A 26407-nucleotide genomic window follows, 5' to 3' on the forward strand; every position below is an offset into this window, starting at 1 on the left:
TCTCAATAAAATATGAGTAGGCTTATGCCAGTGGCATTCTGTTTTAGAACAGAAGGAGGGCAGTGAGCTATCCTGAAAGCAGTGACCTGCATTATCAGCCTCCTAGAACTTCTGAGTCTGGATATGTCAGTACAGATCCCTTGAGGGAAGGGAATTTTTCTTCTTATATGTTTAAAAATAAATATATTTTTAAGGGAGGACATTTTTGTATGTTGTAATCTGAGAAAGTTAGTAGTGGAATCACTCTTTCATTATATAATGTGGTTTTGAAGTCTATAAATCCCTTTAAAAAATTTGCAGGGAGAAGGCTACAAGTCCTTAAACTGGAATGAAAAAGATAAAGTAATCCAGTGTTACACAGAGTTGATTGCCTTGTGTGTAACACAGAGTGACAGGTTTTTTGTTAATACCTACTTAACCTTATTAATTAATTAAACATTTTGGGTAACAAAAGCCCTTTGTTAAAATGTTAAGACTCTTGCCCCCTTAAGGTGTTAAAATTCATAGAGATTTCTTTGATAGCTCTCAGAAGTCTGTGAATAAAAGCCTGGAAGATTAAGCAATTTTTTATGACATTTCTAAGATGTAAAGAAAGAAATGTTTTTAAATATTTAAGCCCTGCTTTTACATTGAAAAAAAACCAGCATTATGTATTGATTTAATCCTTTTCATAAATTCATCCTCATAACAAATTATGGATGTGCAAACAACTTACAAGGTTTGTATGTTAAAACATGAAAAAACCATGTATATATAAAAATAAATTGTGGCATTCCGTATGTTTGATTCTGACATTTAAATTGGTGGGAAATGTAGGAGATTATTTATAACAACCAAAACTGGCAAAACCATAATGGTTGTGAGATAGAGTGATGTTTTTGGGTGAGTTGAATAAGTTATTGGCAAACTGTTTCTGCATCATTCTGCATATGGTAATCAAAACAGTTGGGGCATGCTTTCCAGTGCCAACAGAGGGATTAGAAGATCATAGGTACCAAAAAAAAAAAAAAAAAAAAGAAAGAAAAAAAAAAAGATTAATAGAAACAAGCACATTGGTTGGCTTTGTCCTCCTACAGGTCTGTATTTCTGTTACTGAAAAAGGGCTTTTATGTAATACCTGGCAGTATGTGGAAATAGCAAGCTGGAGATGGAATGTGCTTCATGTAAAAATATTCCCCAGGGTCAAAATCATAACAAAAATATTATAGTTTATTCTGTATGTACCACATAGTAGAAAAATGGCAGAAGCTAACATAGAGCAAGGATTAAAAGTTAGTGTTACAGTAATTGGAGTTACCATATGGCAGTCCGAAGGACGTGAGTCCTAATCATAGCCTGGCCAATCAAATTAATCTCAATATACTTTCTAGACATGGAGAAAATAGTTTAATTGCTGATTAACTGCACCTGAATAAATCGGTGGGTCACAAATGCATCCATCTCCTTCTGAATGCTTCTCCTCCCAAACACAGAAGAATGCATGCTATTAGAAAATCGTTTAATTTCAGCTTGCTAAACCATAGTTACCATCCATCTGTTCATGCCAATTGTGGAAAAAGGTCAGTTTTCAGCAAAGCCATGCATTTCACAGAAGGTATGTGAAGTGAAATTTCACAGGGGACAGGATGGATCCTGATTCCTAGTGATAAACCTTAGGGGCCAGCAGGGTTGGCATATGGTTCAGCATGATATGAAGGCTTGGGTTCCCTGGCTTCACTTCTTTGGCGTGGAACTGATAAAACCTGGCTCTTAAGTATTGTTTCACTGGACACCAATCATGGGCAGCAGGAACTGCCCACTTAACTCTCTGTGGGAAGGAAGCCCAGGCTGCGTTCACAATAGTACCATTGTAGTGCTGCAGACTGTTGTCAACAGCTTGACAGCATTAGGGAGGAGGGCAAAGGGGCTGCTTTGCTAATTGCTGTTCTAAATATAAAAAGAGCAAAATAATTGAAAATTCATATTTGTTTTCTTCATTGAAATAGAAGCCAGACGTTGAGTTTTTAAAGTCGTTCTTGAAATTGACTTTACTGCCCTCCAAAGAGGCTTATAAGTAGATTATCTGCTACTGGTACTGCAGCAACCCAAGGTAAAGAGAAGACATTCTCATCAACTATAAAATTTTTAAAAGGTAGTTGTAAAGTTCATTGAAGTACAGATTGGAATTAAGGACAGAATTTCTCATTAGAGAAGTTTCCTATGTTACTGGTAGTGTGGAGTGACAAATGAATGCTTCTGCATGTGTAGTCTTTTTACTGGTCAGTATTTAATATTAATATAATTTTTATTTGTGTAATTTTGCAGTTTGTAATTTCTTAATTAAAACACATTTGCTGTTTTTCTTATCATTTAATATGTCTATATATGCAGAGAAGATATTTAAAGTAGAAATATAAATACTTGAATCTATGAAAACAGTGAGCTTAAGCATTCATGCTAATACCAAAGAGCAGAGAACTAGTTTTGCTTCTGTATTCTTTACACCTCTCAACCTTAGTTACTTGAGTTAAAACTGATGTCATGCCAGATGTCAGAATGAGGATGAATCCTTCTCCCAACATTTGTGGGGTTGCAGTTCCTCTCTGGCCTGTAGCATTTCACATTTGTTGCGGACATCACTTTCAACCCACACCTTACCTTCTTTGGTTGGTGGGTTTGGCACAACAGCTTTAATGAACTTCAATCCTGTGGCTGGTGGCCCTGCACCTCCCCTGCTGCAAACCCCCAGTGCCAGGTGAGCATTTCTGTCTGACCACAGGAGCAGCTCCAGCACTCCAGAGACAGCCTGAAGCAGTGGCAGCTGTAATGGGCTTCAAAACAATTAGCACAACGTACCTTATAGATTCATTGATTCCCATCTTGGATACATTAGTAAGATAAATCCTCCCTGTACGTTGGAGTGGGAATTCTGCCTGCATATGGGCTGTTTAATTCATTGTTTTCTTCACTATTTTGTTTTCATGTCCATAACCTGTATCATGGATGAGTGCAGTATTTTTTAAATACTGTCATTATTCTTATAAGCACCCAGCCAAAGTTATAGTGCTGAGGTATTCATCCTTCCCACCCTGCTGGCCCTTTGATCAGACTTTTTAACTTCATGCTAAAATGCAGTTCAGGGTTTGTAGAACCAACACTACACTATAAATGGTACTGAAACTGATACTTTCTTCTATGTGTTTGTATTAGTATGCTCCTGCTATATTTCAAACAGAAAATTCATTGAATGCCCATTTTTCCTCTTACTGCACAGTAGATTATATTTAAGTCAAGATTAATGGATAGATTCTGATGTTAAAACCCAGTCTCTGAGTCTGTCATTCCCTAGAGGCATATAGTGCATTAGTTTAAGCCAATGTGCTGTTTATCATAGATACTCTGACACTGTCTTAAATGACAGTTTACTGTACTTTGTAGCTGCTTACCCTGGTAATAAAATCACTATATTGTGTTCTTGATAATTACAATATTAAATAGAAACTTAATTGAATTACTGCACATTTAGATACAGATAGTTCTTAAGTAATTGTCCACTGTAAAATTTCTGATACTCATTTTTTCTCTCATGCAGTGTGTTCTGTAGGAGTCTAAGCTTAATATGTAGTTCAGTCACCTTAGATGAAAAAGTGCTGAAAAGACATCTGCAGTGGGATTTTTTGGTACAAAGGAGTATCTTTTATCATACAGGTTTTCACTTGAACCTTTGTTGGTTTTTAAATCCTTCCAGAAGATCCTGCTTGCCAAAGTCCTTAAAATAAAATAACTTCTGGCTTGTGCAGAGTTGAAGAATTTGCTAAGTAGTCTTAATTCAGATCTTTTTTTGTTTTTTCCTTAATTTTGAAAAGTCTGAGCATAATTTTTGTCATTTTTGCTGCCTAAGCAGATGAACAGAATTAGAATTAATTCCGTAAATAATTATTTTTATATTATTATCTTAAAAAGAACCACAAATTTTTTTATATAATTCATTTTCTTATATAGTTTATATTCTAAAGGATATACTGAAATCCAAATTTATTTTCAATTCCGTTCACTTGCGCTTGAATTCCACATATCTTCATAAGCCTTCTGTAAAGGACCTTTGTACGGAGTGGTTACATTTTTCATTTCGTAATTGAGCGGTTTACGTGGTTAAGCGTAGTCCAAATTTTATCCAGTCCCAGCTTGTGTTAATGGCGCTGCACTCACACTGCCTTAGCACCTGTTATGGATTTGGAGTCATCTGGCAGCCCGTGGGACTTAGATAAAGAAGTACCAGGTGTCCTGCCTGTCCCTTAATTGAGACGCAATGTAAACAATATAGACTTGGCAATATGGTTCTAGAAATGGATTAAAGCCCAGCTTTGTCTGCACTGATGAATTGCAGCTTTTTTTTCTTCCTGGAAGATGTTATATGAATTTGCCGAGCTGTAAGATTTTGTGGAACAACGTAAAAGTAAACGACGCGTCAAGAAGTTTCCTAGAAGGACAGTTTTGCAGAATGTTAAATGTGAGGGCTTTTTTAATGAAAATGTAAGCATCACTTAGAATTTCTTGCAGTTAATTTAGCGATTTGGAAACTGCCCACACTGTAAAAATTAAAATTCTTACATAAATTCAGATAAAGTCAATGCCTTTCAGTATGTAGTGTGTTAGTAAACAGGCAGAAAACAATAAAAACAATACCTTTTACCTGGAAATATTCAATGGCTGCAACTTTATCTCGCCTACACTTACATGGCAGGACTTTTAACCATATAACCATGGAGTAGATATAAAGTAAATTATCTCCTTTAACTGTAAGATAAGTAATCTTAAATAAAAAGCTCCTCCAAATGGCAAAAGTGTGTGATAGCAATTTACCACAGATTTATATAACTGTTTAGTAGTATAAAAACTTAAAAGTATAAATAAATAATTTTCATTATATTTATTCAAAGAATGATGCAACTATGTTTTGAAAACAAATTGCAATATCTGGAATGATGGAATTAGTTTGTAGAAATGTATCTATTATATACTCCCTTATTTTCTTCACGAAGAAATACACCACAGAAATTGCCTCAAAAAGCCCTTTTTAGTTACAACTTGAGCTGAAAAAGAATGTCATAAAATATGTTAGATAATACATTTAGGCTTGCTTAAATTCTACATTCTTGGTCTGTTACTTGTTTTTCATTTCACTAATTTTATTAGTGAGATCTCTACATTAATTAGTAAATTGTAACATATACATTACTTATTAAAATTATTGATCTTGGATAATTAAGAGAGCCCCTTCTGCAGTCTTAAAATGTTTTCACCAAATGCAACATACAAGTTTACTTTGGAAATACATTTTTCCTTTCTCTGAGGTTTATGTTCTATTTTTATGCATAAGAGAATATATTGTTGCATTTTATTGCAGAAGACCTGTCTTGAAAAAGTGGTTCAGTAGGAAAAAAAATCACCTTAGAAGACTATAAATTTTTTAATCCTTTGACCTGCTTAGTAGTGTCAAGCATAGTAATTTTTTTTTCTACTCTTTCACCTAAATAACTTAGGTGAGATATGAGGAGAATGAACTGGATTCTGCCAATGAATCATTGGTGTTGTGGCTAAGTCCAGTTGTATGTGCAGAAGCTTCTTCCATGTACAGCATAGCTGTGTAAACAGATGCACCTAGCCAAATATTTATTTGCCATTTTCAATATTGACAGTATTTAAGAAACACAAAAGAACCCAGACTGACTTGGAGATATCAAGATAACTTGAGTAAACAGAAGATGCAGCTGGAAGAGAAAAACCCTCTTTATTTGTATACTGTGCAAACTAGATGTGGAAGTGACTGAAATGCAATAAATAGGGAACACCATGATACCACTTCTACAGAGTCACTTTTCAGAATATAAGAGAACTTTAACTATTCCTCTCAGTTGATGCTGATCACCCACCTACATACAAAACACTGCTACTTGCAGGGCTTCCAGCACTGGATCAATAGCAGCCCAGCTTACATCCTTAACTCTAAGAGCCAACAAAGACTACAAATTGCTGTGACTCAGTATGAGTTCAGCTGGTTTGACAACCACTGCACAGTCTCTTCTTTTAGAGTGAGATTTCCCAGAAAAAAAATTCCATTTTTGTGATGTGTGTGTGGGTTTTGTCTCATCTTCCTGTAGAAGTCAAATTCTGCTGGGACTAAGTTTTCCTTTCAGCTTAAAACCTTGATCATAACCTGTACTTGTTATCTTTATAGGGGAGGCCATTATCCCTTCACACTTTGGTCTAAGGAATTGAAATTTGCTAGGAAAAATGTGCCAAATAAAATCAATTCTTTCATCATTTTAAGTACATCAAACTGTACCAATTAATTCTGTGGGGTTTGCACACCTGTTCGGGCCAGAGAGCAAAAAACCTTAAAATCTCCTACCAAAATATGCTCTTCACTGTGCTTCACTGTTCCTTTTTTTACTTTGGTCCCTAATATCCTAGGAGCATTTTTTTTCCCTATTAAAAAATGATGCGTGCTTCTAAATTTGCTGAGGGAGAAAATGTAGTAAACAAGAGAGTTCCTTCTTATATGGCTTTTTATAAAATAGTGTTACTCTATTCTATGTAAATTTTATATATATGCAATTAAAAACCTCTTGCAATTGTCCACTGATCCTACAAGAAAGTATCTCTGGTGTAGGATTTCCATTTTCCAGATAAGGATGGAGCAGCAGTTCAGTTTCTGCTTGTCTTAAATTATTTTCCAAATGCCTGGCTAACAAAGTCATACTCTCCACAATCATATCAATATATATTGACTTCTTAGATGATTTTGCTAACAGTTGGAACTGCCAGGGATGCAGCTGTACATGTATTTCTGAGAGGGGTTTGTAATTTAACCTGAAAAAAATCCATCTTGCTATTTAGAAATGCATGTTCTAGGTTTTTTTTGTTGTTGGTTTTTTTTTTTTCTAAGAGGTATTTCAAGGCAATCATTAAAACCCTGTCTTTTTTTCCCAGCTCTGGAACCAAAGCATCTGCATACCAATATACAGTTATATCATGGTATACTGCACATATATATATACAAATACACAAGTATGAGGAGGGAAGATTTCTGAATAAAGCTTTCAGGAAAGTGTTTACTTCGACCCCGCTGAAATTGTTCTTTGTTTCATAAAATAAGATTTCTTCTTAATCAAAGGAAATACACATGCTCATCTGTATGGTCTAATCATTATGGTGCTTTCTTGGGAGAGGAGAGTCACTGGATTCCAGTCTGTGCTCAGGCAGCATTTGTTATCAAATGGTTTTTGGAGCAGGCAGTAGAATTGTTTCTTCAGCCCGTTTGAGAATCTAACACTTAGTTGTTCTGGTAGTAGACAGATTACATAGTTGTGAAGTGCTATATCCTTAAATAAAGTCTTGGTAATCTTATTACATGTTTAAACTATTTTTTTCTTCACTTTTTCCAGCCTCAGGTTAATGTCATTTTAGGATTGGTATTTTGTCAATGACGTATTATTACGTAGCAGTAATCATACATCCACTCCTTAACTAAAAAAAAAACAGATAGACTTATTGTAATGCATTTTAGTCAGCTGTAAAACTGAGAAGTGTGGAGAGGAATGGAAAGAAAATGTGTCATCAGAATAACACAGTAGATTGTAAAAATCTCAATAATCATGGCAAAGGGAGAGTTTGTGGGAGGGATTGTTTGTGGACACTTGTGGAGACCTGATGCTGCACATAAGCCACATAGAAGAAAGTACAATAGTGCCTTTACAAAAATGTCAAGATTAGTGAGAGTGACTGCATTAACATACTGGAGGTGAGTGGGTTTGGTAAAATGGAATAGGTATGGACTATAAAGTTCAAATTAGTAGCCTGCATTTGCACTAGGGAGTGGCAGACTGATGGCAGTATCTGAGAGAATGCACCATCTGAGTAGTACATCCAGAAAGTGGATTCTGCAGTGCACTGAGTAGATTATAAAAGGATTAAAAATGCATTTATTTAGGCCAGAGAAAAGGCAGTAACTGAGATGTGAAGTAAGAGCCTGGGTAATTTGTTCAGATAGATGGCTAGAAAAAGTTTTAGCTTAGATTCTGCATAAAGAGTCTGCAAGAGGTGGATGTATTTTGCCCTAGGAATCTAAAGCTTGGAAGTGATGCAATCAACAGAAATGGAGAGCTATTAGGTGAAGACATGAAACCATGTTTTTCAGAAAGATTGGGCGTAAGTTGGTGATCCAATAGCCAGACTTTAAGGGCTTCTTCCCAAGTACAAATCAACAGGTCTAATAATGGAAAATACAGTAATTTCAAATAATAAGTCTTTTCAGGTAATTAGTAATAGAAATAATTAGACAGATTTAGAGAGTAAGTAAAAGGGATCATAATGTAAATTAAATATTAGCTGGAGTGACTGCCACGTGACTGACCCATAAAGGTATGATTCCTGATTTTCTCTGGTACTGATTCTATTTTTTAGGACAGGTTCTTCTGAAAAAGTGTAATGAAGTTATTAGATTTTTGTTATGTTTTTTTGCAGTTGTGCATCTGCAAGGTTTTAGCTGACACATTTGGGCAAGAGTCTGCATAATTAATGTATATTATGCATTTTTATTCAGTCAGTTTTGTTCCAGTTAGCACCATCTTCAGAAGCAAAAAGCCCACAATGCTGTTGTTTAAGTGTTTTGTCACTATCTGTCCCGGTCTTTCTCCGTTGGTTTGTCTCTGCATCCTTCCCATTCCATCTTAATTGCTGATGCCAGTGGCAACATCCACTCGAAGTCAGAATACAGCTTGCATTGCCCTATTATTACTAGCCATTGAGTTTGTGTGTGCCACTCAATCTGTAAGTGCTAATATGTCTTTCCTAGAGAGCAGTGTTTTAAAGAAATAAATGTCTAGCCTATTAGAAGTGATGTAGAAATTAGCTACCGTGGCTTTATGGTCACTCCTGCAGACAGTGGCATTCAAATACAGTGTAGAACTAGATTATCTCAACCAAAAAAAGCATATAGAATTGGTGTTTCAAAATTACTAGGATGTTCTCAAAATGTAATTGATTAGAAGATAAAAGTATCTCATCTATGAAGTTTCCAATACAGAAGGAGAGTTCTTCTGAGGAGAGTGTGTGATTTCTCGGTGTGGAGTAAAGCAAGCTTTGGACTTGGCATTTGCCTCAGATTTTTTTGTTGTTGTTGTTTTTCAGGTGACATTTTTAACAAGCTGCAGATGGTTTTGTGGATTGTTAGGATGAGCAGCAACCCAGCTAGACGAATTACTTTTCTCTGGGTGTGCATTTGAATTAGATTTCTAGAACCAATATAAACATATCCTCTTCACTGTGTAACGAGAACATCATTATCATCCTCAGTCAGCATCTATCTCAAGACTTCTGTATTTGGTTAGGAGATTGTACCAAGACTAGAGAAAAAGAATGTCCTTGTCATGTTCAAAGCAGTAACTTTCCTTCATTTTGCCTTATTTGTGTATAAGCTTTGGATATAATAGGATAAACTAAAAGGTTTCCTTTAGAGACCTCTGAATGTAGAGCATTTTAAAAGCAAGTAGGTGTCTCTACCCTACTTTTTCATGAAACATTTTACCCATTCAAGCAGACTTTTAAAAACAGCTTGTTTTGATAGCAGCCTGTTCTCCTGTGGGCCTTCAGCCTTTGCTTCCTGGCAGCACCTTTGGTGCGAAAAGAGAGTGATCAATTGGGAGACTATCAGTGCCAGCATGCATAGAGTGATAAGTTAACACACCACTGGGAATTTCTAGGGCCCACCAAGATACTTCACTTCTAATGTGCTAACAAGCTCATTTTTCTACCTCTTGCCTCTTCAGTTATTTTTTTTTTCTCAGAAGAGCTTAGAAGTTGAGTGCATCAGGCATAATGAAAAGCTCTGTAGGAGGGAGAAGCAATAACCCCATTTTTCCCTTTTCAGCCAAATAGAAAATTAGTTTCTGGTAATACACAAAGGCCAGTATTTTTTGTGCAAGGGGCACTGCTGTGAATCAAAGGACTCTATTAACTGCAGAAAATTCAGCAGCTGTGAATCTCCCCCAATGAAAAAAAAAAGTGCTTTTCAACAAGTTGTGAGATACGTAGTATTATTTAGACTTCAACCATCAGTTTCATCCTCTGCCACTTATACATACCCTCTTAAAAACTGTGCTATATTACTGTCCTCTGTTAAGGCTCAATACTGTGTTTATCCCCCAACCTAAGAATCATTACAATGGGAGATTTTTCTATTTTCTCTTGTCCCAGTGCTTCTACTATAGCTTCTCCAAACTGAGGCTTCTGCTGTGGTTCAGCTGTCTCTGGTGTCAGAAAGAATTCAGAGCACAGATTTTGGAGGGAAAACTGTTGCCCAGTTTCATTAGGTAACCAAGTTATGGTCTAAGGAAATATGATAGAAATAATTTTATTCACTGAAGCTTGTTTCTAGGTAATATATTCTCTATATTTTTTTCATATTTAGATAGACTGTAAAATCTACACTAAATATTGTACAGAAAAAAACGACAGAAAAATTGAGTAGGAAAAGTTCTGTAATTGTAGAAGTGTAGTTTTGTAAGATAATACAGAGATGGCTGTTTCCAACTTTCATTGACTCATGGGAATTTTATTGCTTATCATAACTGAAAATAGTATCGTTATTTATTTTAAATGTTATCACTAGTAATTAGAAATGCTTATGATGTGTAATGCAGATTTTATGTTTAGATTGCTAAAAAATTATGTGTGATGTGAGTATTATCTCCATTTCAGAGGTGGTGAAATTGAGGCAGAAAGATGTTTTTCACTGTCTCTGATTCCCCAAAAAAGAGCAGCAGACCTGAAATCAGACCCCAGAATTTTAAAGAAACTTATTTTGAGTGCATTCCTCCACAGCATGCTGATTTGTTTGGGGTATTATTTTGGAAAACAGAACTACATAAAGAGAAAATTACCTCACTATCTGCAAATAAAATACGAGGGAGAAAAAAAAGTGGACACAAGTGTAAACGTCAGGGAAAATTTCTGATCATTCTCTGTTTGTGTAAGATAACTGGAGAACGTTTCCCTCCTTCAAAACACTGAGTCCAGCTGGAGGACTCTGAAAGTTGTGGGAGAAAAGGTTAACTGATTTCTCAGTTCAGCAACTATACAACACGAAGTCAGCGTGCTAGTTTTTCTTGATAATTGTATGTTGCTGCCTGCTGCTCTACATTTTGACAGCCATTTCCATAGTTGCTTTCATGAACAGCAGAAATATTCTCTCTTTTTCTCGCTCTCTCTGTGCTAACAGCACAATCAGGCCTGCTGGAACAAGAAGCCTGGAGAGGGTTCTTCAAAAACAACAACACTTCAAGATACCATGTCAGTAATATTAGAGGGGGAGAGCGCAGGGAAAAAAGAAATAGTTCAGTATTTTACTGTCAGTGCCCTGCCAACACCCTGTTAAACAATATTTAAGGGTCTTGTGGGTTCTTTACAGATATTCTTGTTTGTTTGAATGACATAATTGACAAGGTGTTTTTCCCAGTACTGAAATGTCACTGTATTTGTCTTCAATGTGCATGTGTTTCGGGATTGGGAAAGCAGGTTATTATGGAAAAGTGCAAAGTCATTCATTTTGTTAGTGCTAAGGTATGTTTTATGCTACACCCCCTAAAAACTGAAATGTTTTTATATTTAATTGTGACCAGAATACAGGCAAATTAGTTACTTAAGAAGGTACTTCAGTTGTTGCTGTTTGTAAACAAGTTCAGAAGTTCTGCATTAGACATGAAAAGAATACAGTTGAACTATAAGGATTACATTAATCATGTTTATTTTACACTTATTATCATGTCAATGCATCATCATATAGAATCACAGTCCTATAAAGAATAAAAACTAAGTGCATACAGTCACTGAAATACATGCTATGTATTTAACAAAAACAAGAATTCTGATTTACTAGGTGCTGATATTTAGCAGTTACAATACATGATATAAATTCATCCTTAATTCTTGGCTAACTCAGTTATGAGGAGAGAGCACGGTACCTGCAAACAATTGTTCAACATCATCTAGAGCCTACAACATTTGAAGATTTTGCTGCTCAGGTTTTCTGTCCAGCACCTTATCAACATTTGCCCTCAGAGACGGGTAAGAAGTAACAAATAGTTCTTATAAAACCTTCTCAGTTGATGCTGAAATGCAGTATCCTTACTTATAAAGACTAAAAATACAGACCTTTACACATCATGAAAAGTTATCATTAATTGGAAAGAACCATACATGGGCAAAGTTGACTTTATTCTGTTTTCTGGCATCATGAGCCAATGCCTGGCATTAAGATTTGGCAAGATGCTTTAATATAGCAACCAGACCCTGGATTTTTATAGCAAATTTTATCACAATCCCCTATATAAAGTCTGCTTGGTTCTGTCATCTAGGCTAGTTCAGGTAGAAACATTTTTAAGTGCACCTTCCTCATAAGAGAGTTTTAAGGCTCACTACATGTTTAGAACGTCAAGTTTTAAACTGATAGTCTGAGCCTCACAATGTTAATTTTGTTCCCAGGTTATTAGTTACAAAGGTGGTTTTAAGGTAATTTTTACTTTTCAGTAAAATACCTGTTTTATAAGGGGATACTGCATTTTTTGATACTAATAAGAAAATCGGTAAAAGAAAATGAGTAACTCAAGGCCTTCCTGTTCTGACATTTCTTGAACTCCTTATGATTATTTCATTATTTTATTTCCCCTCTTTTTAGATCATTAAATATCAGTTCTGTTTATCTGAAGGTAAGACAAAGTGTCCAAAAAAACCCTTTGTTCCTCTTACTTTTACTAGAGCACTAAGCTTGTAACCAAATTGTATGCAAACTTTCCTTGTTGCCCTTGTTCACACTAAAAAGAATTTCACACTGATTGAGAAATGACCACTACATCTTCTAAAAGTTTTAGTCTTTTACTAACCTCAGGTCTGCATGAAGCACTAACACTGGTTCTGGGATTAAGGTAACTAATGATAGAGACAGTTGTTGAATGAGTAACACTTTATTGTGTTGACCTTTGTTTCTCAGCATGAATAAGTAGTACTGGATGGCAGTGGTGTGTTTTGTACCCTGTACTGTCTTTCATTGATGTTGTAAGACATTCTGCAGTGATAACCTAGGAGAGATGGAGAAGAAGAATGTGTAACACTTGAAATCCCCTGTTCAGAAAAACCTTATTTAATGATAATCAAAGTGCTTCCATGGAAAAACTGTAAATCTAAATGAAAATAAATTTTGTCAGAATAGTTTGGCAAGTTGTTATCTGAAAATTTGTTTCTCAATTCCAAAATGTATGCAGAAATCAATTCTGAATTATACAAGAATTATGGTAAGACTACAGAAATAGTGACTGAGAGATGTTAAAATGTTGAGGCTCCTTTACTTTAAAACACAAACTATAACTAGAAATGAGGTGCAGTTTCAAAGTATAATAAGTGGTATAATTATGCTAGTGGAAATAGTTGAGACTAAAGGTAAACAAAATTAAACGTAATTTAATTAAACAGTATAAAAATTAGGAACATAATTTAAAGTATGAAAACATCTGAATAGGAAAAATCTGTAACTAGAAACACTAAAAACAAACAAAATTAAAAACAATAACCAGGGATACCAGTCCTTGCCACATTTCCTATCAAGGGACCTAGTGAATATTCAGCACCAGACACTCTGTATGGCTAGTATATATTCTATATTCTAGTGCACTTGTTGAAGTTCTGCCTATTCCTTTTCAGAATTCTCATTCCAAGTCAAGTCATTCTGCCCTTCTCCTCTAATTCATTCTTTCAGGGTGAAGCAAGGCTGCTTTTCTGTGCTACAGAGTAGCACTTCTCTACAGTGACCATTTCTGTATTTTAAAATTGGTATTCTCTGGCATGATCTGAAATGATGTTACAATTTTTTAGAAGCTTGATTTTAACCTAACCTTTCTATCAAAGTCAATAATTTTCTGTAGGAATCTCATTAATAGGAGCTTGTGATGTGTTTCACATCTGCACACATGCATGTGTGTGTCTGCATACCACGAAACAAGATGTCCTGTCCCGGGAGCCACATTCTTCTGGACCTTGCCTTGTGCAGTGGAAGTGACCAAGACTTCAGTGTCAGGAGCAGCCAGCAGCTTCCTAGGACAGACATGCAGCACAGTGTGACCCAGCATCAGAGTCAATCCACCTGGCCCCACATCTGCTGACTCTGTGCTTGCATTTCAGCCATGGGAAGCTGGGGATGCTCTGGCAGTCCTGCTTGCAGCCTGATCCCCGTTCCATCCAGGGCTCCTGGAATGCTCATACTCAGCTCCAGGACACAGTGCCTGGAGTAGCACCGAACTGTCTGCCTCCAAGCTGACTCTGGAGGGCACAAGTTCTAAAGCCTGAGGCAGGTATAAAATAACACTGCAGTCACCTGCCAGAAAGATTACCCTGAGGCTTTGGGGTTAGCCTGGAAACCGCTGGTTTCCAGTTCTAGCAGAGGCAGACCTGTGAGCTACGTTGCTGCAGATGACCCAAATTTCTGATGGACTGTGATCCCAAGGAAGAGTTCACCAGCAGTGCTATTGAAAAAATACATAGCCCTAGATTTCCAGGGCCCTGCAACAGGTGAATTTCTTAAAAGAGGTACAGAGCACTGAACTGTGCCATTATTACACACAGAAGTGGTCCTGGAGGCCTGCCTGGGAATGCACATGCATTCATCGCCCTCAAGATGATTCAGACAAAACCTTGCAAGCTCCCAGCCAGATGTGTCCATGTCATCTGGAAATTTCTAGCCAGCTTCTAAGATAACATCACATTTTAAAAATACTATATATTTCATTTCTGTATGGGCTTCTTTTAATAAAAAATGACTGACCAGAAGAGACTAAGAAAAAAAAAATTCCACGTTTTAGGTATTACAGACTTAATTCCTTTATTGGATCATGATCTCCATGATTACAACTTCTGAATAAGTTTAATTTTATAAAATACTCTATGGATTTTTTCATCTAAGAGAGATCTTAGAAACTATGAGGCTGCTACAGCTCATCCCCAGGTGTTGCCATTTTGTTGTTGTGATCTCGTTGGCCGGAGTTTTCTTTTTGTTTGTTTGAGTTATGAGAATCACAGCAAATAGAGAACATGCCAATCAGTAACAAACTGTATTTTCTTAGATGGACTTATTTTATCAAAGGCTCAGACATCAGCAAAAGCTGTTTCCTTTTTTATTGTGACTGCTCTTCAGTGTAATGTGATTGTGACAGCTGCTGTTTTATCTAGAAGCTTAGTTTGCCCTGTCAAAATATCTGACAAGTCCACCTTGCCATGTGTAGGAACCTGACTAGTGTAGTGAATGTGTACATTTAAAGAAATTGAGATTTGCCTGTACTTAATCACAGAATGCAATTCAGTTGCCTCTGTGTTTTTTACCTTGTGCTGTTTCTGTTAAATTGAGTAACTGCAAATACTCTGCTAAATAGAGTAACTCATCCTATGCAGATATTGAGTGAACTAGATCTCTGTGACACCAGAATAGGTTGAGGGATCTGTCAATGATAAGCTCAATTATATTGAAGGGCATATTGGCCTCATGATGCTAAGATTCTGATCTTTAAAATGTACTCATGTCTTGGGTTGGTTTTTTCTGTCTTCTTTTGTTCCCTTTCTTCCTACTAAGACGAATACCTTATTACAGTAAATTTCTAAAGAAGACGCCCCTCTACATTCATCATAGTATATTCCTTGTGACAAAAGCATCAGTCTTTTTGGTCCTAACAATCACTGCTATGTTTTCAAGCCTGCATTCATAACTGTTCTGCTGCCCCACTCCCAGAGCAAGTGGGGTTGCCACCATACAGTCAGGGAAGCAGAGGAATGTAGACATAATGATGCTTCAGCCTTGCACAATTAAAAATTAAGTTCAACAGCTTGTATTTTCTTCTGCCGCTTCCTTGGTGTGAAACGTTGAAACTAATAATCTTTTTGGCCCTGTACCACCCCTTCACAGATGAGAATGATGGTGCTTTAGTCACTGTAGAAGGATCTGAGTCACACTTGGTAGTAGTGATTTGTGATTGGAAGTGAAGCTGAAATAAGAAGTGAGCGATCTGTGTCTGGCAGGGCTGGAATAATTTCTCATTATCCTTTCTCCAGTCCAAACTTAGGACTCTTTTTATTCCAAATCAGAGCAAAACCTCAAAACTTGGTGGCATTTTCCAAAGAATTCATGTTGGAATGGCTGAAGCGGAAACCTTACACATTTCTGAACTATTGTCCTAAAGTCAACCACTTGGGTGAAGATAGACTGAGCACTTTGAGATGGTAAATTCAGTGCGGACTGCTAGAAACCCAAACAGATCAACTATCTACATTTAATGAAATGAGTCTACTAAAAAAAATGATTGTTCAATTAAAAAGCATCCCATGCATACACACAAGGGGGCAAAATTAAATTTTAATCCTGACATTTCCTAGTTTTTTAAATTTTTTTACTTTATTTTCTTGTGACATTTGCCTTGTGTAATTACTTCCATTTTTGTTTTAAAGTATAGGGCAAAACAGAATTTCTATAACACTGATTAACAGCCCCAGGATACATAAGCAAACTGCAACCTCTAGAACCACCACCTCCTGCAGACTGAGATAGGACAGTGCTTTGTAGGAATGGTAAGCTCTCTTAGCTCTGCCTCAGTCTCTGCTAGTGGAAAGACTGGGAATTTTGCCAGTGGGTTTCACTGTTATTTGGCAGAGAGAAATAGGCTTACCTAACACACATGATTCCAGCAAGGTTCTGAAGAGCATTCTTCACTGGCCATGGACTTAGCTGCTGCTTTTCCATAAACTTAATCTTTTTTTTGCTGTGTTCTTTCTCATGCTTCTTAGTTCTTTCTCTTCTACCCAGTTCTGGTCTCCCAGGTCTTTAGACCATCTCTTCCTCACCTTTTTGCCTTGCTTTGCAGCTGCTTTTGCAGTCTTTCTCCATCCGCTTCTCGCTTCCTTTCCTCTATTTCACAAAATTAGTGAGAGACTTAATTGACTTGATTCTTGCAAGGCTGCTGAGCGTGACAGACAACTTGGCCAGATTTGGACTGAAATTTGTAAGAGTGGCAAAGGGCATAACCTCTACAAAGATGATTGCCTTCTTCCCTGAAGATCAGGTGGGACATGCAGAAGTATCTCAGAAGACCATCAAAATTTGTGCCAACATGCACAAATTATATTTTCCCCTGTGGTCATTCACAGAGACAACACTCAGGGCAGTGTTGATCCAGACAACGAGGTGTGATAAAGCCAGAAGAACTAAGAGTAGTCTAACCGTGCAGCATCCTTTCAGGCTCCTCCTTGGTGAATTTTTCACCTTTGAAAGTCAGAACTGATACATGAGATTAGTCATGGCAGTGCATATGTTATGATACCTCCATATTCCTCCATCACACCTCACTTCTAATTTAGTCTGTGTGTAGTTAGGATTCCATTTTAGATTTAAATAGGTAATTTCTGAGTCAAGTAACCAACATACTATCATTAGAAGATTTCAGATTTTTTCAAAGGGAGAGTGAAAATGTTGCATTTCAACTTTGTTGACCCCCCTCCTTGTTCAGAAGCAATTGAAATGGCTTTGCATTATGGCTCCAAAATATCATAGCTGATCAGGCTATGGTATTTGTCACTTGTCAAATCTACGAGGAGAAAAATATGGATCACTTCCTCATGTTTTCTGCCTCTTAAAAATCAAAAACATCTATTTGCTTTGTTTTATAGAACTTTCTGGCTTCACATCATTCGTCCATAAAGCTTTCATATATAACCCTATTTTTATATTTTGGATAACTAAGTACTTTGTTGTGGTGGTTTAAGAATGGTATTTTCCAATTCAGTGTTCCCACTGAAACCACTCCAAACCATGTGCTTGATCACACCCCCTCCCCTCAGCAGGCTGCAGAGGAGAACTGGAGACATTAAAGGCATGGGTTGAGATAACAACAATTTACTGGAAACAGCAATAAGATAAGAAAATGAACAGCAGCAAAGAGAACATCAATGCTAATCACAGAAGGTACAAGAAAGAGGCAAACAATTCACACATCCACACCCCATCCCAACCATAGCCAGCTGTTCCTTCTGCCACACTACACCAAGCCCTTCCTCCATCCCTGAAAAATGACACAGTTGCATAAAATAACCTATGTGTCCTGGCCATGCCACCTTCTGGCTACTGCAAAAATCAACTGTGCCCTGGCCAGAACCAGGACATTTTCCCCCCCTTTTTCTATACCATCTCCATCATGCCCAGATCCTACACCTTCCAACTATTATGTACATATACCTTCATATATGCATAAGCATGAATATCATTTCCATGGTCAATGACCATCCCTCCAAGCTGTCTGTTGACTTCCTTTAGTCAATGACTGTGGGTTCAGTCATCCTAGATATCTTTCAGAGCAGGAGGGCTAGTGTGCTCTCAGGTGGTTGCAAGCTGCACCAGGAGCTCACAACTGGAGCAGTTCATACTTATTGTCCATGGTAGTCCTGGCATCATTCAGCAACCACGTTTGTACAATTCAACATTGCAGACTGTTCTAACCCAAAAGTCAAATTCCCTGGAGGTATGCACTGTGTTTACCTGTCCCAAGTGCACCCAAGTCCTCCAAAAACAATCCCATGGATGGGTTGGCTTTGCTCAAGGCAGGATTAATTCAAACTGTCTTCCCTAACACGTTTCTCATACACTCCACAGGGACTTTATATCCTTTTGCAGTACATTGAAATTTTGATTGGGCAGGGCTAGCAAGGTAGGTCCTCTAGTGTTAGGTAACTAGGGGGCCTGTGGTAAATGCAGATCCCAATGTTGAAGGTCTCACCACCCATTGCTTTCACTGTGGTTTTTCTCAGTCCACTGTACCATTCCATTTTCCCAGAGACTGGTGCAGGATAGGGAATATAATGCACCCACTCAGTATCATGCTGGTCCAGGTGTCTATGAAGATATTTTAGAAATTATCCCATTGACCAACTTTGTTCTTTTGGAGGTGCTATGTCACCACATGAGCTGCTTTTCAAGGATGATGTTCTGGGCAGTGATGTGAGGGACAGGGTGCATCTCCAGCCATCCAGTGGTTGTCTCCACCATTGTCAGCACATAGCACTTGCCTAGGCATATTTGTGGAAGTGTGATGTGATCAGTCTGTCAGGCCTCCTCACATTTATATTTCAACCCTCATCCCCCACACCAAAGAGGCTTTACCCATTTAGCCTGACTGATTGCGGTGCACATTTCACCATTATGGGTAACCTGGGATATAGTGTTCACTCCTCAGTCACAAGCCCATGTGGATGTTGCATCTATTCCCTGAGGTGTTATGGGCCCACCAGGTCAGAAATAATTCACCCTTATGTTCCGGGCCAGATCTACCTGAGGCACTTTAATCTTGGCAGCCTGATCCACCTGTCCATTGTTGCAATGTTCTTCAGTAGCCCAACTCCAACTCTCCCATATAATTAGCTACCAGAAAATAAAAAAGGATAATAATCTCTTTTCACTGATGATTCCTGTAATTCTGTAGGGATACAAGGTGGATCAAGTCAGGGTGCAGAGCTGAAAGCCATCCAGCTGGCCTCAGGTGTCACTGGATGAGAGGAATGGCCAACACTCTACCTCTACACTGACTCATGGTGGCAAATCTCTGTGAGGGTGGCTACAACAGTGTAGAAAGAGTGATTGGTGGCACAGAAGGAAACCTGGGCCACTGAACTATGGCAAGACATCGGCTGCCTGGGTAGAGAAGTTGGCTGTAAAATTGCATCATGTAGATACACACATATCTTCTGTATTGCTCCTCTCTGGAGCTGCCACAGCATTCTCCTTGCAAATATTCTGTCACTTTATCAGGGTTGTTTACATGAACTTCTAAACCATTTGAGCAGAGAATTTCCCCAAAAACTGGCCCATTCTCTCCCACATTCTAGGCTACTCATGACCATCCACCCTCAGGGCAGATTCCTGAATGACCTCCCAGGAAATCCCTGCCTTGACTCTAAATATGGTGTAGACTGCACTGAGGAGACATGGCAGATTTAGCAACAAGAATATGCTTAACATCCAGCAGGAATTCAAAATTCTCAAAAGCTGTTTCCACAGGTCTGAAGGAGGAAAAGGGGGTGAAAAGCTGGGGAGAATCAACTCCTTCCACAGACTGGATGTGATTATTGACTCCCAGAGCTAGTGCCTGAGTAAGGATAGGAGAGAAACACTGAATACACATCCCAAATGACCTGACCCTTTATCTTACCGTGTCATAAACTGATACTCCATAGTACAGCAACAAAGCAATCCTGATCCCCCTCCCTGCTCTGAAAAAGAGCACCATTGTGACCAGTAGGTCTGGACCTAATCCAACAAATCAAATCAGATTAGATCAAACTTGTTTTCAAGTCACTCTGGGCAGTTCTGTTGTTATCTCAACCCTTCGTGCCTCCCATTAGGCACCAAAGAAGGCTTGTGTTTTAGGAATGGCATTCTCCAATGCCATGTTCCCACTGAAAACCCATGTGCTCCTGCAAACCATGTGCTGCTCCATCACTCCCCTTTTCCTCAGCAGGCTGGAGAGGAGAATTGGAGGCATAAAAGGTAAAGCTCAAGAGATAAGAACAATTTGTACTGGAAACAGCAATGAGATAAACATACAGCAACAACAACAACAGTGCTAATGACAGAGGGTACAAGAAAGAGGCAAACAATTTGATGGAGGAGGTGAATCCCCCCACAATAATACCCAACCACTCCCTCCACCACACTACACTGACCAAGAAGTGAGCTATTCCCCAAAAAATGACACAAAATTGTATAGAATAACCTCCAGGTCCTAGCCATAACCCCTCCTTGCTACTGCAAAAATTATTCCATCCTGGCCAGAACCAGGACAATTGTGGAGACAGATAAAGACAGTAGTATTTTATACTGAAAATCTTAAAATTCTGAAGGGGAAGCAAAACTTGTAAAAATTTTATATACCATATTTAATATCCACATGTGTGTATGAGCGTATGTATGTATATATATGCTTATCTAAAATTCAAAGAAATTTAGTTACTAATTAATCTGTTAATTTCTGTCATTAAATATATTTTAAATGCTGTTATTCTTCACTCTTCTGGTGTGGTATGTTCAGATGTGAAAATCACTTTACATGACTTCTGTTCTTCAATAGCTCTAACTTTCTTTAAAAAACAATGTGGTTAAATGTGAATTTGTCCTTTTGTCCACAGGAATTAGAAACAAAATTTTAAGCTACGACTGGAATAATATTTTAATTGAAATAATGGGGCAGACTGAGTTTTTCTTTATCTAACAACCCATGATAAAATTTCACACTAGGGTTTAACCCTTCAATGCAGGCTAACTAGCTTAAAACTAGCTGGTTTTGCTTCTGTATGTGATTTCAAGAGTCTCATGTTAAGACTGGCTGTAATTTTAAAGTGTTCAGCACTGTGAAACAGCTGGAGAGCAGAAGCCATATATTGAGTTGCCATTTGTTTTTCCTTCTCAGTTGTGTGTACGTGTGTGAGTATTTAGCTGTTTTCACCAATGTTAAGCAAGCATTTCAGACAGTGTTTAGGATGTATCTCAGTTGCTATTAATAAGGTTGTTGGATCTGGATAATGTTATAGAATTCTTTTCTTTCTCTCTCCCTTCCCTTTTTTTCTTGTAATGCTTAGTTGGTAAGTATGATGCCGTATTTCAGAGCTGTTGCTTCATTGCACATAACTAACTCATCACTCTCTTTAACCTGTAGCATGAGCAGCAATTGCATAATGAAATTCGAAATTCCGTTTTCTGTGCTCATCTGTTAATGCCCTTCAATCTCTGCGGTTCGTGTCTCATGTCTCACACCTGTTATCTTTTATCTTCTCTCCTCCCCTTTCCTCACTTCTTTCCACTCCTCCTTCCTCATCACTTCTTCATTCTCAACAAAGAAAGAAATGCTGTGATATTTCTTCTCCTTCCAAAACCTCCACTAGAAAGCATTGGCCACATCAAGGTAAAGGGCAAAGGCTTGAAACGGAAGGTCTTTCACGCTAGCTGTGAATGGTATGCTGTGCAAAACAACAACGGTTATTTTCTATTCTCTTAATTTCCACCATTTGAAATGCTTTAATTTCTTGTAAAATCAGAACAAGATAGAATTTCAGAAAATGCGAATGCATGTTTCCCTGCCTGCCTTTCTCTGTAAGGCACAGTGAGTCAGGCATTATCATGCTTTCCCAGATTGTTTGGCAGTGAAGTACCTAGTTCATGAACAAAATTACTGTCACCAGCTGGGGAACAAATAACAGCCCTTTCTCTCCCCTGTCACTCGGATGGGTCATGTCAGTTTGAAGATAGAAAGTACTGTGCTGTTGCTCTGGAGCAGGCAGGTGAGGGACCAGGCAAGAACAGCTAGGTTGCTAAATACCACATGTTTATGGCAATCTCTTTAATTTGCTCCTCGACTTCTTACCTTATGGCCTCATTTGATTTTAGAGGAGTCTGTCACAATAAATCATGACCAGTTTTGAATGATTTTTGCACCCTTTATATGTGAAACGTATACTGAGGCAGAGAGACCTTCAGTTCTGATTATTGCATTATTATTTTAAAGAATTACTAGTAATAGCATGATGTGGAAGAAATAGCAAGTGATTTCTGGCTTACTGCAGTCCGCAGGGGTTTCCCCATTGACACCTGCAGGACCAGGCTTCTGTCTGTAAATTAGATGGGTTAGAAGCCTTCAGAGGCAACTGAGGTAGTTGAGTTCAATCACACTGTCAGTCTCTGTGAATGGCTAATGAAAATGCAGTTTAGTTCTACAGATGGAGTTCATAGTATTAATTTTCTGCAGCATGGGGAGGAGAATATGATTTTGATTTCATATTTTCTCCTTTTCCTTTTGTACCTCTATGGAAGAAAATTTGGAGACGGGCTGTTTGTAGGAAAGAGCCTTGTCCCTTGCAGTGAGGATTCTGGGGCCACTGGAGCGTAGCTCTGGGCACTGGGCTGATTAATTACATATTGTTGTCTCAAATTCATCTTGTTCCTTTTACAAAGAAACGTTAACATATAGTGCCTCCAGTTAGTACAATCTGTTCAAGCTTCTGCCTTGTGGGCCCTGTAGGAATTTGCCTTTTGAAGCACCAACTAAAGTTGGTATGGGAGAAGACGCTTTGCTCTCTCAGTTGGCCCCCAATTCACTCCACCTCTTCAGCAGCATTCCTAGAGCTCCCTTCATGTGCAATGAGCTGTTAACCTTCATGTTCTCATTAAAGACCGGATTCTCCTGGGTTGTGGTTTGACTAAAGATTCCCCATCCCTGCAAGGGAACTGGAGCTGTTTGTTTTCCTGGTTAGCTGGAGAACGTGGCCCACTTCAGTGCTGCCTCAATTGCTCAGAGCAAGGGGGTTCTGCAGTCCCATAGCTCAGTGGTTTCTGCAGTCATCTTTTCTGTAGGGGTGGATTTCTGGCAGTTGCTAATTCCACGAGCAATACCATCACCCACAGCTGGTAAAGGGCTAGGAGACGCTGTGGCAGTGACAGCAGCACTGAAATTCCCGCCTGCCCCTTGCTAAGAGATCCCGTGCTGCAAGTGCAGGAGGCGGCACTGACCCGTCTGGTTCTTGCTGTCCTCTGCAGGCTTCTGCCCAGAGACTCAGCCGGGAGAAACTCCAGCAGCAGCAACAGCACAGGTGGATGGAACAGACTTAGCCTCTCCAATGTCTCCTCGGACTAGCAAGAGCCGCATGTCCATGAAACTGCGCCGCTCCTCTGGCTCAGCCAACAAGTCCTGAGTGAAGCCTGCAGCTTTCTAGTGAAGAGCAATTGGCCACCCTTCCCGCAGAGACTCACCGCCTTCTGGGTTTTTTTTTACTGCTCTCACCTCTCATTCAAGGATAATGTCTCATGTGTGCACGCCCATGCCCTGCATACTCCTTTTCTGTATGTTTATTTTAAACAGTGACACTGGAATTCTACTTTAATATTTTAACTTGGGTTTTTTTATCAAACTCCAGTCTGCCTTTTTTTTTTTTAGGTTTTTTTTTTTTTTTTTTTCCTTTGCAGTGCAGTTTGTACCCTGCACCTTTTGCCTGCTTGGATGATTATGGATGATTAACTTTGGGTTTTTACTCTGGTTGATCTTGAGTCAACATGGAATTGGAGACTGCAGTTGGATTACACTATATTTATTGTGCCCCATTGCAATTTTCTCTGTAACAAAGAAAGAAATATGTACAATTTGAAAATGAATGTACAATTTTAAATTTAAGTTGCATTTGTAAAGTCTTTGTCAGATGTCACGATGTTAATGCACAAGATGTGTACAGATTATTTATGTTCAGAATAAAATAGTTCAATGGCCTTTCAAGCATTACAGAATCCAAATGAAATAATTCGCTCATAGCACCCTTTCATTGTAAAGGGATGTATCATTTGATAATTCTGCAGATAATCTATGCCAGAAAAAAAAAAAATCACTGTGCTGAAATTCTACTTATGCTTGGCTTCCAAATATTTTTATAATGTTTGCTTTTCCAAGTGGTGTCAATAGTAAATGCCATTGAGTTTCATGAGTTTTAGCCGTTATCATTAGGCTGCTCCATCTAGATGTATATTCTTTTTTTCTTACATTAAAAAAAAAATAAATTAAACAAACACTTTCCTGATAGAAATTCATTGCTGTGATGATGGGTACTAGGGAAGAAAAGGGAACATGCTCCGGGAGCCTGGCCTGAAATGCTAATAATTTCAACCTTCTGAGCGCAGATTAGTACACGAGTTCCACGCACCCAAAGGTATTTTCCTACAGAAAATTAAATGCTCACATTTTGAGTCTAGTAAACAACAAAATGCTGTTAACAAAATGTAGCATGGCATCAGTACTAACTGCATGTGTAAATATATCATATGGGCAACAATAAAAAAAAGAAATTATGTATTGTCATTCATGTAGTATCTACAAATTTGTAATGGTTGAAAAGAAGACATGCTATTTAATAATCCAATAAAATTATTCTTACCACCTTTTGTATATTAGTCATTCACCTCACTGATTAGATTTGTCCAATTTGTAGACAAATTGTGTATTACACGTACATGGAGCCGTTAAATGCAACACACAGCTTAGTTTTCCTTTGTATTAAAAAGTACATACAAGTTCTCAAGAATGCCCAGCTGAAAACTTTTCCCTTTATCTAGTAAATACATTGCATGTTACTCTGCAGATTATACAAAGCATAGGCTGTTCCCTCTGGCAGGCTGGTTGTTCAAGTGCTAATTGTAGGAGCAGTTAATAATCGTCACGTTTGGTCTGGAGCCCTTCATCTTTGACTACAAAAGGAGAGAAAGAGGAACCATGATTTAAAAAAAAAACCCAAACCTAGTGACTTTCTCCAGGGGTAAACTCATTTAATTGCATAAACAGACATTTTTACCTAAGTCTGTTGCCAACAAACGACAGAAAAATGCACAACTTAAAAGAACATGCTTTATTTTTGGCATATTAGTGAGTTGCAAGTTTAGCCTCCTTTGTCAGAAAGCAAATCTTGGCTGCATTAGGTTATATTGTATTAATTCGTTCATCCAGGTTGTGGGACTAAAATGACAAAGTCCATGAAGCACATTTAACATAAAGCACTTATCACTTTCTTGCAGCCTTTGGGCATGATACATCTTTTGTTCTGTGTAGCAAAATGTAAAACTACAGAAATAATTGCTTTAGAGGATGCTAATCAAGAGATTGAAATATTTTGCATGCTCGTGTCAGAGAGATTGCTAGAACAAAGACTACGACTGGGATCAATTTGCTTCTTCAGAAGTCACCAGCTGACCCACTTTGCCCTGTTGAATTCAAGAAAAGCATGAGCTTTCTTTTAAATCCTTTATTGAATTTTCTTGCCCTTATTTTTAGCCTCATCTGCTATCACATTTAGAAACAAGCACTCAAAGAAAAAATAAATAAGTAAATAAATAAACAAATACTGGCTGAAGTGTCAGTAGCTGGTAAAATCAACAGCATTTCAAAGCATTTGGCCAGAGCACTGTCAAAGCCGGGGAATACACGCCGCGGGTTGCTTTGCTAAAGGTAGGTGTTGTTAGGGAGAAGGAAGGTTCTCTGTCACCTGCGCTTTAGCAACATGTCCGAAGACTGCTTCATGTCCTAATTTCAGCTGTTCACAAGACTCGGAGGAGCTCACATAAAAAGCGCAGCTCGCAGGGGAGAGGGTCGGAGGCCGCCCGAAAAGGCACGCAGGGTGTTTTCCGCCTGCCCGCGGGGCCACACGCTGCCCCAGCCGGCTGACACCGAGCTGCCCTTCTGGCCACTTCGTGCCGCGCCGACAAGCCACCGAGGGAGCGGAGCAGCTTTTGGAAAGGAGCAGAGCAGCTTTTGGAACGGGCAGC

The 26407-nt window shown here is 38.3% G+C and overlaps 1 protein-coding gene across 5 annotated transcripts in view; it reads left to right on the forward strand.

The window, feature by feature from the left end:
- RALGAPA1 (Ral GTPase activating protein catalytic subunit alpha 1) overlaps positions 1-25028 on the forward strand; it is a 130218-nt gene extending 105190 nt beyond the window's left edge. For 4 of the 5 annotated variants that reach the window (XM_066322101.1, XM_066322103.1, XM_066322104.1 and 1 more), the window contains 2 exons: positions 11981-12105; positions 23645-25028. In XM_066322101.1, the coding sequence (XP_066178198.1) occupies positions 11981-12105; positions 23645-23799 (280 nt within the window). In that variant the 3' untranslated portion in view covers positions 23800-25028. Of the gene's footprint in view, positions 1-11980; positions 12106-21951; positions 22067-23644 lie in introns of all 5 variants that reach the window. The other variant, XM_066322102.1, reaches the window with a different exon arrangement.
- The last annotated feature ends 1379 nt before the right edge of the window (positions 25029-26407 follow it).

Source organism: Sylvia atricapilla, chromosome 6 (genome assembly GCF_009819655.1).
Source record: "Sylvia atricapilla isolate bSylAtr1 chromosome 6, bSylAtr1.pri, whole genome shotgun sequence".
Classification (NCBI taxonomy): Eukaryota; Metazoa; Chordata; class Aves; order Passeriformes; family Sylviidae; genus Sylvia; species Sylvia atricapilla.